At 32.3% G+C, this 13256-nt stretch overlaps 1 protein-coding gene across 1 annotated transcript; it reads left to right on the top strand.

Moving 5' to 3' along the window:
• Positions 1 to 3570: 3570 nt before the first annotated feature.
• LOC143202056 (cytochrome P450 4d2-like) lies at positions 3571 to 12371 on the top strand. Its single transcript, XM_076413328.1, has 9 exons — positions 3571 to 3766; positions 3845 to 4045; positions 5241 to 5426; positions 5484 to 5650; positions 5701 to 5904; positions 6371 to 6439; positions 6497 to 6671; positions 7063 to 7236; positions 12099 to 12371. The coding sequence occupies exons 1-9, from the start codon at positions 3610 to 3612 to the stop codon at positions 12254 to 12256; spliced, it is 1491 nt and encodes a 496-aa protein (XP_076269443.1). The 5' UTR covers positions 3571 to 3609; the 3' UTR covers positions 12257 to 12371.
• The last annotated feature ends 885 nt before the right edge of the window (positions 12372 to 13256 follow it).

Here is a 13256-nt window from a genome sequence, read left to right as displayed (position 1 = left end):
CACAAAAATAGTAGTGAGTTTTCGGACAAACAAACGCATCGACAGCCACACATTCTGACCAACCGACTAGACGAACAATCCTACAACACTAATATACAAATTATTATTACTGTATAATTATTTGTAATTTAGGTCTTTCGATAATATATGCATTAGATGTACTATAATGTTAAAATAAATTATATTTGAAAATATTATTTTTGTTTCATAATTTTATTTAAATTAGATTTTTGTTATATATAAAAGTCAAAATGGACTAACAATCAAAATTTACATGACAATATTGCCACGAAATCCAGTTTCAAAATTTCAAGAAAGAGTTTCTAATTCGATAGTATTCCTAAATTTTTGTATACTTATTTAAAAATAAAATATAAGTGATGATATTCTTACATAATCAATATTATCAATATATTAGCTATTATCAATATTACACTGGTCAGTAACTAGATTATGAACAAATCTGAAGTAGTTGATAAAAGAGAATATTTCCCTTATCGTCTACTTCGAATATTTTTACGACGTACTCTAATATCAGTACTGTTTATAAAGTAATATTTTTTACTTACATTTGTATTCCCTAAAGGGAATTAACTATTTTATTAGAAAATATATTATTGTTTAATTATTAAATGTTATATATTACAGTTAAACAAAGGTTAACACTAACAGCGTTTGAATAACGTATTTAAAGAAATTCCTAAAAAATCAACGTCCAAAAATCTTCAGGTTTTGATGTAATAAGTAAAACTAGTACATATATTTAAGGCCTCATTGCGATTACAATATGTGCTTATCTAGTGGAAAATGCGAAAATTATTATAATCCCTAAGTAATGTAAATTGACTAATGGTGGACCGATATCATAAAATATTAGAGAAATTGTTAATAAAGAAATAAAATGCCTCAAACTAATTAATGAAGAAACGTTTACTAGTTTGGATTTAGGTAATATCTGCTTAGGTATATCTATATAATTATATCAATATAGCGTTTGAGGCAATATGTTGAACGTTAGGTAAATCGAAAAACCTAAAAAAACAGAAATTCGTTCAGCTATATTTTTAGAGTGGGCCCAAGCCGTTGATAAAGTATGGCATGAGGGTCTCGGATACAAGTGGGAAAATAGCTTATTTAGCCAGATGAGCCAGCTTCTCAAAGTGATTAATATTACGATCTCAAACCGATCTGTGTAAGTGTACCACAAGGTATTGATCTTGGATCAATATAGTACTTATTCTGTACTAGTAATATTCTAATGTGATGGAGAAACAATGGCCGCATTTGCTGATTATACTGCAGCCTCACTATAAGTAACGATATTGAGATAACTATAAATAGAATACAAACAGCTGTCAGTGACATTACTGAGTAGTTACATACAAAAAAAAGACTACCTGTCAGCTATAATAGGTTTTATAGTAATTCCGTGTGGGAATACAGTAAAGTGCTTGGAGATGACACTAGATTGCGGATTGATATAAGGCTCAAAAATTGTGGTGATTACATGGACGACAATCTAAATTAATACTCCATTATACTTTATGTATTGTTATTGGGGTTCAAGGGCTCTTCCTGCAAGGAGGAGTCAAACGTCAACCTTACTTACGCGCGTTGTGTCCTGCGCGGTGTTGTGTCTCACACTGACTTTCTCAAGGAGGCTCTGGCGACTGACTAAGGGCGGAATAACGTATGCCAGTAAGGATCTTGCTTTCAGTGGGACCTGACCAAAACGCTGGACAGCTTCAAAATTAAGGGGAAGTAGTGTTTTGGAAATAAGAATAAGAGGAAACAATTATAATTGGTTACAAAGCTAAGTAGAAATGGAAACGGTAATTATAACGTAAATTTTGGAAACAATAGTCTAAGGATGTGGAGGGGGTGGTAATGAGAGACATCTGCTGGATCGCATACTAAGAAGCAAAAGTCAGATCTTAGAGTACTGGATAAAAGGAGCTTAGCACCGTTTGGGGAAAAAGGCCGTCTGATGAGGATAGGCGCGTGTGAAGTAACTTCAAGACATTCAACTTCAGGAAATAAACCGAACGGTGATCACAAAAGTAACATATGATGCGAGAATAAAGCCTGTGGACTGTTCAAAGTGGTATAAGGACAGAACGGGAGAATATCCTTAGGGATGTCCTCCTTTTTGGTAAATGGAAATACGCTAACTGGCATGGCATGACATGGCAACCATATCGAATAAAGTTAATCCAAAGAATAGGAAACCACCGGTCAACAGGAAAGGGGGCCTTCATTGTGTAAATGTTATTAAGGGAATTAGAGGCATAGATGGGCAAACGCGCTCCGCCCTGCTAATGACTCTAGGAGAGATGTGTTGGTTGTAGGGTAGGTGCACTTGTACTACCGGAGGGTTCGTACGGCATTTGGTGATACTAGATGGTTGCGTACGGTCGTGGTAACTAGCCGGCCTGAAACCTAACGGTAAATGGGCATATAGCAAATTTCCATACATTGTGATTATATGGGCAAATATATTATAAAGTGAGTAAAGACCTACAGTGTGTATTTCTGTAATTACATAATAGAGAAATCTAATATAATCATCATCTTGAGAAAAATATGAGCTAAGTTTACCAAAACAAAATTTTTCTTTGCTCCATTATTAATGTATCGTTGTATATTAGAAAAGATGACATCCACAAAGATCTAAGGGTACCAAACCTCAACGAAGAAATTAAATAGCTTGCCAAAAGAAATACCAGCACGGATTGCATGAACAAACGTCGAATAGAACAGTGGACTTACTCGAGGGTTGAAGGGACAAAACCATTTGAACTAATATAGCTAAATTATGCGTAAAAACTAATCAATGTTTCATATCTACGCGAAGTTTACTAACGGCAGCACCAATTTATTAAAAATGGTTCATTAATGATGATGTTGAATGATTAAAAAATGTAAATGCTAATTAAGTTTAGGTATGAAATTTTAGAACGATATGAAACAAAAATTACTGGATAGTTGTTAATAACTAGTTATAATAGTATCATCTGCTTTTTTATTTTAAAAAATTGTAAAAATCTAAAAATGTATCAAAATTTTGCTGAAAATATTGTGTTTTTTTAAACCTTTTTTAGTACCTTTAATACTCATAATGGAATAAAAGCCGATCGAAAATAATTTTAAGAAATATCAAACGGATCTTGGGTATCGATATGACACTACGGATGAAATTTGGGTTTTCTATTACTATCCTGTCTGAACTAAAACGGCAAAGATGGATATAAAATTGGCTCCGAAACATGCCAGTATTCAGAAATAGGTTTAGAAAGTGTTATTTTCATACCAACTAATTGCTAGTTAATATGCGAAATCATGTCAAAAAACAATGAAAAAATTTGATTACGCCTGGCAATATTCACTCTATTTGTCAGACTAAACTCCCCCTGAATTCAGATAGTTTTAACATAACGTAAAATAAAACATGAGAAAATATCTACGTGCCCCCCTCGTATTATTGAATACATTTAATTATTTTGTCTGCCTTGTTAAGTGCTAAAAGTAATTTTAACCCAAATTCGTTAACATATATTTCATTTAGTTTTGATGTATGGTTCAAATATCTAATAAACAATATTCTTCAGAATGATAATACTTTCTGTGTTGCTTTTAATTATAGTTACGTTGATCTTAATCATATCTAGGTACCAAAAAAACAAAAGAAAATATTTTAAGTATATCTCGGGACCAAAACCAATATTCCCATTCGGCAACACATTGGATTTGGTAGCTGGCACTAAAGGTATATGTTACGATTCATATTAAGTGTTTATATATAGTAGTTTTTTGATATAATTGATATTTTCCCTAAATATTTTAGTCTACTTGAAAGTATTGAAAAGATATCTGGATAGCTATGGTGAAACAGTCATTATACATGACGGGCCTTTTAGCCAACTAATTCTGACCACCGATTATGAATTTTGTCAACATATATATAATTCAACAGTCGAAATTAACAAGGCTGACCATTACCATTATTTGGATGCGTGGTTAGGTGAAGGACTTCTTACAAGTAAAGGTATTTTTTATATTTTGTTAAATATATATATAGTATTGGTAGAATTAACATACATGTTCAGCTGTTTATTATATAATATTTGTATTAATTAATTCGATTCTCTTATGTATAAAGTACCAATGATAACGTTTAGTTGGATGTAGTCTATGATTTTTATCTGCCATTCTACTCTATTAGCCTAGTTCTTGACTTCTTATCTGTCAATTATGATAATATAATAACCACTTATCGGAAAAATGTAGGATACAATATAGCAATAGTAGTTTACTAAATCAATACTAATTAATTTAATAGTAGTTAAAAAAATTATTGGGAAAAATTGGTACCATATATTAATAAAAATAATTTAAATCGTTTTCCATCTTTCTCTCAACGTGGCGGTACTGTTTCGAAAATACAATGTTGGTTTAGCTGCGATCCAACCATCTATCCATTTAATTGATACTCTGGATGCGGCAGAGCTTCCCTGTTGAGTTGCAATAGTGCAATAGTTATTAACGATATGTTGTGTAGGTCGTTCATTTGATATCGCTAGGTATCTGCAGCAAGTCCTAATCCAGTACACCTTTCTGATCCTAGCATATACACAGCAAGACTTTATGACCATGAATATTCTGTTTCAGTATTTATCTTCGGCTAGCCCATTAGTTTTGCGCCCTAAAATATCGACTTTTTATCGCCAGTCACAATATGCCACATAAAACAGTTCTTCTTTTTTGACAATCAATGACGTTGAAAAGATTCACAATGCCTCAGACAATTCGTATTGTAGCTATTTTTGCTTTTCTGAATCTTTCTCATAGCATCATCAATTGCTAGGCTATGTGAAGATTCCTTGAGAGCTTAAGCTAGATTTCCGTCCAACAGATCTTGCAATTTATTGCCTTCGAGATTTTACACTCTCTTTGACGTTATGTTGCCGCTGTTAAATTGTTGAAACAGAAACCAACATGACGTCAAAATTGCGAAAAACAAAATGGAATGTGACATCACCATACAATTCCAAAAGAGTTTGATGAGCAGTGGCAAGAGATTTTAAAAAAATAGTAAGCGAAAGTAATAAATGATAAAATTGCAGTTATGAGTGTTTCATGGTTACAATCAGCCACTAAATAACTCAATAATATTCAATGAATAGACAGTTATAATATATTATTAAGTAAATACAACCACCTAAAATGTACATAAATTGTAGGATATAAATGGAGAACTCATAGGAAAGCTATAACTCCAGCTTTCCATTTCTCTATTTTACAAAATTTTGTACAAGTATTCGAGCAAGTTGGAACTAAACTAGTTGATAAATTATCAAAAAAGGAAGGCGAAGAGTGTATCGACATTTCAAAAATAATTTCCTTATATACTCTTGATGTAATATGTGGTAATATAACAATAATTTTGAATGATGTACGTCAATTAGAACTTGCGAATTTTTCAGAAGCGGCAATGGGAGTGAAAATAAACGCTTTGGAAGTGGAAACTTCCGATTATATAAAAAGTGTTAAAGAGCTTTGCCTGTTATTAAGCGACAAGTTATTTTTACCCATTAATAACATACTGTATCCGCTTACCTACCTATATTACCGAGAAAAGAATTATTTAAAGGTAATCTGCATACTTATGTCGCGTTATTTATATATTGTGTTATATTGTAGACCATACATGGATATGTTGAAATGGTTATACGTCAGAGACGAAAAGAACATGAAGAAAAACCTCAAATTGAGGATGAAGATTTAGATACTCTAGGACAAAAGAGAAGATTGGCGTTTCTCGATCTCCTACTGGAAACGAATATTGATAATGAACCTTTGTCTTTGAGTGATTTAAAGGATGAAGTGAACACATTTATGTTTGAAGTATGTTTAATTTCTATTATAGCATAGTTTTTGACAGTCTTCTAATGCAACTGCTAACTATACCTCTTCACCTCTCACATTTTCGTTCTTTAATTGATACCGTTAATCTATAACTTACGTAATGAAAGCAAAAGCCTGACTATCCTTTAATGTCCGCTATTATAATTCATTTTAAAATAAATAGTAGTAACAAATTAAGTCCTAAAAAGTTTGTACAGGGCTATGAGCCCATTTTATTAAATTCAAATGATTCAAAAATGAATTAATGATTCAAATTTAAAATAATATTTTAATAAAAAGTTTTAGCGTCTTCATTTATGGGAAAATTATTTTCAATAATCATGCTGATAAACATTTAATAAGCATTAAAATAAATTTAATTTGACTGTTGTGATAAGAGGCCTAGTCATTTTATGTAATAAACTTTATTCTCGTCATAAAAGTCTTAGTTTTGTATGTTTTTAAGGGACATGATACAACTGCAGCTGCAATATCTTTTTGCTTATATTTAGTGGCACGTAATCCATCTATCCAAGTAAGTATGAATTGATTCTTTAACACGGAGTGCCATTTAAAATCGCTTTATTAACAGCAAAAAATAATAGAGGAACAGCATGCCTTATTCGGGAATGATTTGAAAGATGCCAGAGTTTCTTATGCCAATCTTAACGAAATGAAATACTTAGAGATGGTTATCAAGGAAACTTTACGCTATTACCCTCCAATTCCTTTTGTGGGGCGACAGTTGACAAAAGATTTGGAATTCAGTAAGTTCATTTTAACAGTAGTTATAATACAAGTTATTAATTATATATTTAAATATCAATATAATAAATTACTGGCTGTAGTTTTCAAATATCCACTAAATCTTCGTTGTATAATATCTGTATATCTGGATATATTATTTTCAATACCATCTATATGTGTATTATTTTTTATTGTTAATAATATTATATAAAGTGCAAGTTGACATGCAAAATAAATATTGCATAAATACCAGATCTATACAATGGAAGAAATAGAACAAATCTGCTAGTTATTATGTTTATATTGCATAATTATTTCCATAATTGTATTTATTGATTTGAAAGCAGAACTTCTGATGCAATTGTTAAATAAGTCGTGATTAATTCGAGTTGATATTCTCTTTAATTTTAGAGGGAACATTGTATCCAAAGAATACGAATATCGTTTTGGGGACTTATTTCATTCATCGCAGCGATAAATATTTTAAGGATCCTGAGAGGTTCTTGCCCGAAAGATTTGCTGACTCAGCGAAAAAAACTCCATATGCTTATGCACCTTTTTCAGCTGGTTCTAGGAATTGTATAGGTAAATATTTATGAGTATACATGTATAGCTTAATTTCGACTCAAATAACCTATTTTGTAAGAAATTAATTCTAATAAGAATTAAAAGAAATATTAATAACAAAATAATAATAAAATGTGCCCGCCAGTAATATTGTAAACGATGTACTTTTATAAAAATTACAATCATTACTTTTTATATTTTAATGATATATGTAAGAAAATATGCTTGATACCATCAACTAGCTTAAAAACTAAATCGTTAGGAGGTGAGCGTGTTAATGCCCACAAGACTATCAGAAGGCGTTTTAGAAGAAAACATACGTTTAACAATTCTGAGAAAAAATATAACAACAATTTAATTTTAAATAGGAACATAATGATTTTTTTATTCCTTATAACACTAAATATAACATTAGAAAAATAATATTCCCTCCATTCATTATAAATAAAAAATATTTAAATTGTACAATAACATATAATATGCAAATTCATGAAAAGTTGCCCTTTGAAATTTTGTTTCTTGACATTTTCAATCCACCAAATCAAACAGTATTTAATAATGATTTTTCTCATTACAATATCCCTTTGGAGGTGTTTCGGATAATTAATCGTATTAAATAACGTCTGTAAACATAAAAGATTATTTTAATTAAATTTCATAAATTTCATAAATTCTCTTTGGAGATTCTCATGTGAACAAGGAAACTTCTTCGGATTTTAATAGTGGAAGTATTACAATATAAAGAGTTATAATCAAATGTAATATATTTCAATTCAGTATGTACGTCGATTATAATGACAGGCTTATTATTTAAATTTTAATCAGGAATTACATCTTGATGCCTGGATCAGTATCCTTTGGAAAATAATTCAATGTTGAAATAAAATGTTCACATCCTTGATCGAATCCCTTTTTTAGTTTTTACATTTAAATTAAATATTTTAATTTTTGTTTACCAAAAATAGAAAAAAAATATTGCCAAAGATGCTCTATAAAATTTTAAATGAAACTATAGGATCACAATCAACCAGTCAGTAGTCCTTCCATAGTTACGATTGCACCGATTTAAGCTTCTCTCAATTTTCCATAATTTATAATTTTGTAGTCACTTAGCTTATACAAGATAATGGTATCAGATAATGTTGACATATCACGTTTAAGATATAAATTCCCAAATTCCTAACTTTAATAATTAATATATATTTTCTCGATAATCGCCTTAATTTTTTAAAAGGCCAATCTATTTAATGATAACTTTCATTTAATACCAGTTGCCCTATTAGCACATGGATTGACGTTTTCCCAATCTGTCAATTGTTATAAGTTACTATAAAATATACTACTGTAAGCGGGAAGTATAGCCCGTCCAATGAAACCGCCAATGCACGTCATCGTCAAATTTATAACATCAGTATGTTACAATGTTGCTGTATCAACTTAGAAATTTAGAAATTTGTTTTACAACGTTTGCTAATGTCATTAATCACCATTACTAACGTTTTTAATAATTTTGTAAACATTTGGCAATTTGGTTTACTAGAACGAACTAAAGTACTCTAGCGGGAAGTGTAGCCCGTCCAATGAAACTGCCAATGCACGTTATCGTCAAATTTATGACATCCGCATGTTATAATGTTGCCGCGTCAACTTAGAAATTCGTTTTACAACGCTTGCTAATGTTATTAATCACCATTACTAATGTTTTTAACAATTTTGTAGACATTTGGCAATTTGGTTTACTAGAACCAACTCAACTTAAATTTATTTTTAACTACTATAAAATGAGAAGGATAGATCCGCTCTGGGTTTAAAACGCGGAGCGGATTTATGACGCTTATTGCTTGTTTTATTGACAACGAATGAATAATTAAAACTGTCTAGCAAATTTCCCTCATATTGGTTTTAACGCCCAGCGCTAAGATTTCAGACCTAAACTTAATTAATATTTGATGGATGTACGCTTAAAAAGTTTTCACACATAACTATATTAGTTCAAAGGGTTTTTGTCCCTTTAACATTCGGGTAGGCCCACTGTTTTTAAGCCGTTATTAAAATACCCAGACGTTTTTGCCTTCACAGCAAATTTTTGTAAATGAAAATTTTTGCAAACTTTTATAACTAAAAGCTGACTAAATTAAAAAAATTAAATTAAAGCTGATTAAATTTCGCTGACCCTCAGGTCTTTGTGGATGTCCTTTTTTTTCGGGTAGGTGAATCCTGTTACGGGTACCTGGTCGGGAAGACCCGCAGGAATAAGCGAGTTGGACTGGTTATGTGGAGGCTGCCTCTGGGCTACCCACTAAACCCCACCCTATCAGCTGATCCAATGACCCTAACTGATACTTCTTACTGTTAGTAAGGAGGGTGCCCGTAACCGGTAACACCGTTAAGAGGCACAGGGGCCAGGCAAGGACGTGGCGTCGTTATCACATCACGCAGCTTGCGGTACATGAGTTAATCGCTCGCCGGAGAAGGTCGAGACAATTAGGAGTTAGAGCACGACGGGGTAGTGTCGGCTGTGATAGAATAAGGCTACGAAGAGCCGAATGAGTTATTGGCCTAAAATATCGGCCAGCTCGGTAATACATCTATTGTCCGAGAGACGAAGAGGGACTTTTGAATGTGGGAGTTCCACCTAAATTTGCGATCGAAGATAAGACCGAGATAGGTGGCTTCTTCTGACCATGGGATTTCGGCATTCTCGATTTTAAGACGCGAAATGCTCGGTGCCAAACGCTTCTTGTGGAAGAAGATGGCCTGGGTTTTCTGTGGGTTGACCTGCAACCTCCAGAAATGTAACTACTGGACCGTCTCATCGAGTTGTTTTTGGAGTCTGCTTCGGATGTGTGGTGCTACTCTTGAAGAAGCAAAGTAAGCAGTGTCGTTTGCGTAAAAAGCAGCCTCAACTTTTGGTCTCCTAGAGATATCTGAAAGAAAGATATTAAATAGAGCGGGTGCCAGTGGGGAGCCTTGTGGAACTCCTGCGTCGATGGTTTTCCGGCTAGAGAGCTCTTTAATCTTCACCTGGAACGATCTTCCTGACAGAAATGATTTGATAAGAGTTGTTAGGTCATCAGGTAGACCTAATCGGATGCATTTCGCCACTAAGCCTTCGTGCCAAACCTTGTCAAAGGCTTTGGTTAGGTCCAAGAAGACCGCTCCAAGTCTTTCACGTCGGTTAAAAGCACAGTTGATTTTTGCGGCCAGCCGATGGGCCTGATGAACGGCTGAATGTTTAGCGCGGAACCCGAATTGCTCATCTGGAATGATATTGTTTGTCTTTGTAAAATCATTGAGAGTATAAAGAATTGCTCTTTCAGCCAGCTTGGAAATGAAACTTAGTAGGCTGATAGGTCTGTTTGTGGATGTCCTCATTTATAATGTATCATAGAGCGTTAATAACACTGTGGAGAACTTTTTTTGAAGTGTTAATGTTCATGTTAATGTTTGTTTGTGCCACACCATAATTACACCTTGTCCATACTGGCGTCAAGATTTGCTTATGCGTTAAGGGTTTATTATGGAGTGATTAACATCCAGGCAACTACCACATTATTTTAAGTCTCATACAAAGTACTACTCGTTTCTTTCTAACATGCTTTTTCCACTTGAGCTCGTCGTCCAGGGTTATGTCCATGTTCTTAGTTGTACTCGCATTCGCAATTGCACTAGAACCGATCATAACTGGTAACTAGTTTATCGTCTTTTTAGCATTCTATTTTATTAGTCATTTCTTAGTTCACTCGGATTCTTTGTATTCTATTTACTATTCTGTTAGTTGTCTCAATATTGCTACTTGTAGCTAGTAGTGCAGTATTATCATAAAACGTAGCCAGTTAACCGTTACTCTTTCACATTTAGGGATACTCACAGTATAGCTAAATATAAGACTGTCCCAAGGATACTACATTATTGTACACCCACATACATGGGTTTCAAATCTATATATTTATCACCACATCATATCCTGATATGACGATTTTAAATATAGAATTTTGTTCATTTGTGACCATGTTTGCCCACCTGCAGAGATATTGCATTAAAGTTTTATTTTTGGAAGATTTACCAGGTTTACGCATCATAATAGTTTTCTCAATATTTCACTGTATAGACACATGTTGCAATCCCAGCACATGTTGCAATCCCAACAGATGCACTAGTTTTGCTAAATCCTTTCTTGACATTTGTTTAAATATTTGCCCACTTATTAAATCGAACAATGGAGTTTTCTTGATATTGCGATAATTTTTTGAATTTCGGTAACGTTTTCCTTGGAATGCAGTGAGTAATGAGTAACTCTATCCTAATATCTATTTGGATTAGATAACCTATCATATCCATCAGCAGGATAAGATTGGATAGTATTTACTAAGTACTCAGCGGATAATTCTGACGCAAATTGACTGCTGTAATGAAGCAATGAATTGTTTTAAAATTGTATACTAAATATTCATAAACTACTACTGAAGCTCATGTTTTATTAAAATAAGTATGTGACAATGAAAATATATCAATCTTGTTTTTAGGATAGTCGAAAACACGTTGAAAATTAACAAAAACATCTTAATATATTATTAGAATTGATTTAACTAAGGTTTATAATTTTCTCTGATGTAATTATTTTAATGATTGTTGACACAGAGGATTAATTGTGAATATCAGTGAATATTGGCTTAATCAGTGAATAACAATAAAAGTGCTCTTGGCTCTAATTTATCATAATAATTTTCTATCCTATCTGCTTGAGAAATATTTATAATCAACCTTAGAATGGGAAGTTTTCAGCGATATATTAAATGTAATTTAGAACAATATACGAGAATTAATATAATTATATTTCATATGTTTATATAGTGGATATTATTTATATTATGTTGTAGGACAAAAATTTGCTATGCTGGAGATGCTATCAGCTATTTCAAAGGTTGTGAGACACTTTCACCTGATTCCAGTTGAACATGAACTTCAAATATCGGCTGAAATTGTACTTTTGTCTAAAACTGGAATGAAAATTGCCATCAAAGAGCGAGTTTATTAAGATAATGGTTCAACAAGTTCAAAACAGGTGCTGAGAGTTCGTATTAAAAGCAAGTTTATCACATATAAATGGATATAATAAAGTAGCCTATTTATAAATACAGTATATAAAACCTTGTGAGTGTTTTAATAAAAGTATTATTGAAACCGTTTTGCTCCAGTATAAAAAATAGGCTAGATATTTATTTAAAATAATTATATACTATAGAAAGTTGTTAAAAATACACTTATTTTCAATTTAAAAGTGAGATTACTAAAATTTTACCAGAAATAAAAACATCCAATTTCAAAATTCGCCATGGCAAGTCAAATATTAATCAGAAGCCCTTCGAAACATTGACATCACTTCCTGTTTCCTATCATATTCGCATTCAAAATGTTGGTTCTAAAAAATTGGTTTTGAGCAAGCGATGGAAAAAAAAATGACAAAATGGATTTTGGATTTATAAAGGTAAATAACCTAAATTTGCCCATCATCAATTCATCGATAATGAATGTACGGTGTGACCGTAAATGAAATAATAAGTTTAAAAAGAATACTAGAATTCTTGAAGCAACCATAAAGTACTGTGGAGTATTGGAGAACATTATGTAAATATATTAACAGTATATAAAACGCTTGGTAAGAAAAAAATTTAGGCCTGAAAATTCGTTCTCAATATAAGCCTTAGCACTGTTTAAAAGGAAAGCAAAATTTTCGCTAAGCTGATTCATATATAGATATATAAACATTTATCCTAATATCGAGTATACACCCTGATGAAATTCGAACCCGCGACTATGGCAACAGTAGGAGGACCCTTGACCAGTGCGGCAACCAAGCTGGCCCAGAAAACTGTTGATATGAATTAGTAATAGAGTAATTAGTTCAATACTATTCCCTTATGTAAGAAATACTGAAGATAAGTTTTCGTTGGATATAGCCTTAAATTTAGAAGTAGCCCATAGATTTTTCTCTCCTGGTCTATTAGTATACTTCTGTCCAAATAATTAAGATAATA

Source organism: Rhynchophorus ferrugineus, unplaced genomic scaffold, assembly GCF_030347505.1.
Source record: "Rhynchophorus ferrugineus isolate W39M unplaced genomic scaffold, kcgeb_rfMv2 rfM9, whole genome shotgun sequence".
Lineage (NCBI taxonomy): Eukaryota > Metazoa > Arthropoda > Insecta > Coleoptera > Curculionidae > Rhynchophorus > Rhynchophorus ferrugineus.
The sequence above is the reverse complement of the archived record's forward strand: the minus strand, read 5'-3'. Positions and strand labels throughout refer to the sequence as shown.

Coding starts and splice junctions, on each gene's coding strand:
- LOC143202056 (XM_076413328.1), top strand. CDS start 3,610: ATGATAATACTTTCTGTGTTGCTTTTAATTATAGTTACGTTGATCTTA. Junction 5,651..5,700: donor GAGAAAAGAATTATTTAAAG/GTAATCTGCATA, acceptor GTTATATTGTAG/ACCATACATGGATATGTTGA. Junction 7,237..12,098: donor TGGTTCTAGGAATTGTATAG/GTAAATATTTAT, acceptor ATTATGTTGTAG/GACAAAAATTTGCTATGCTG.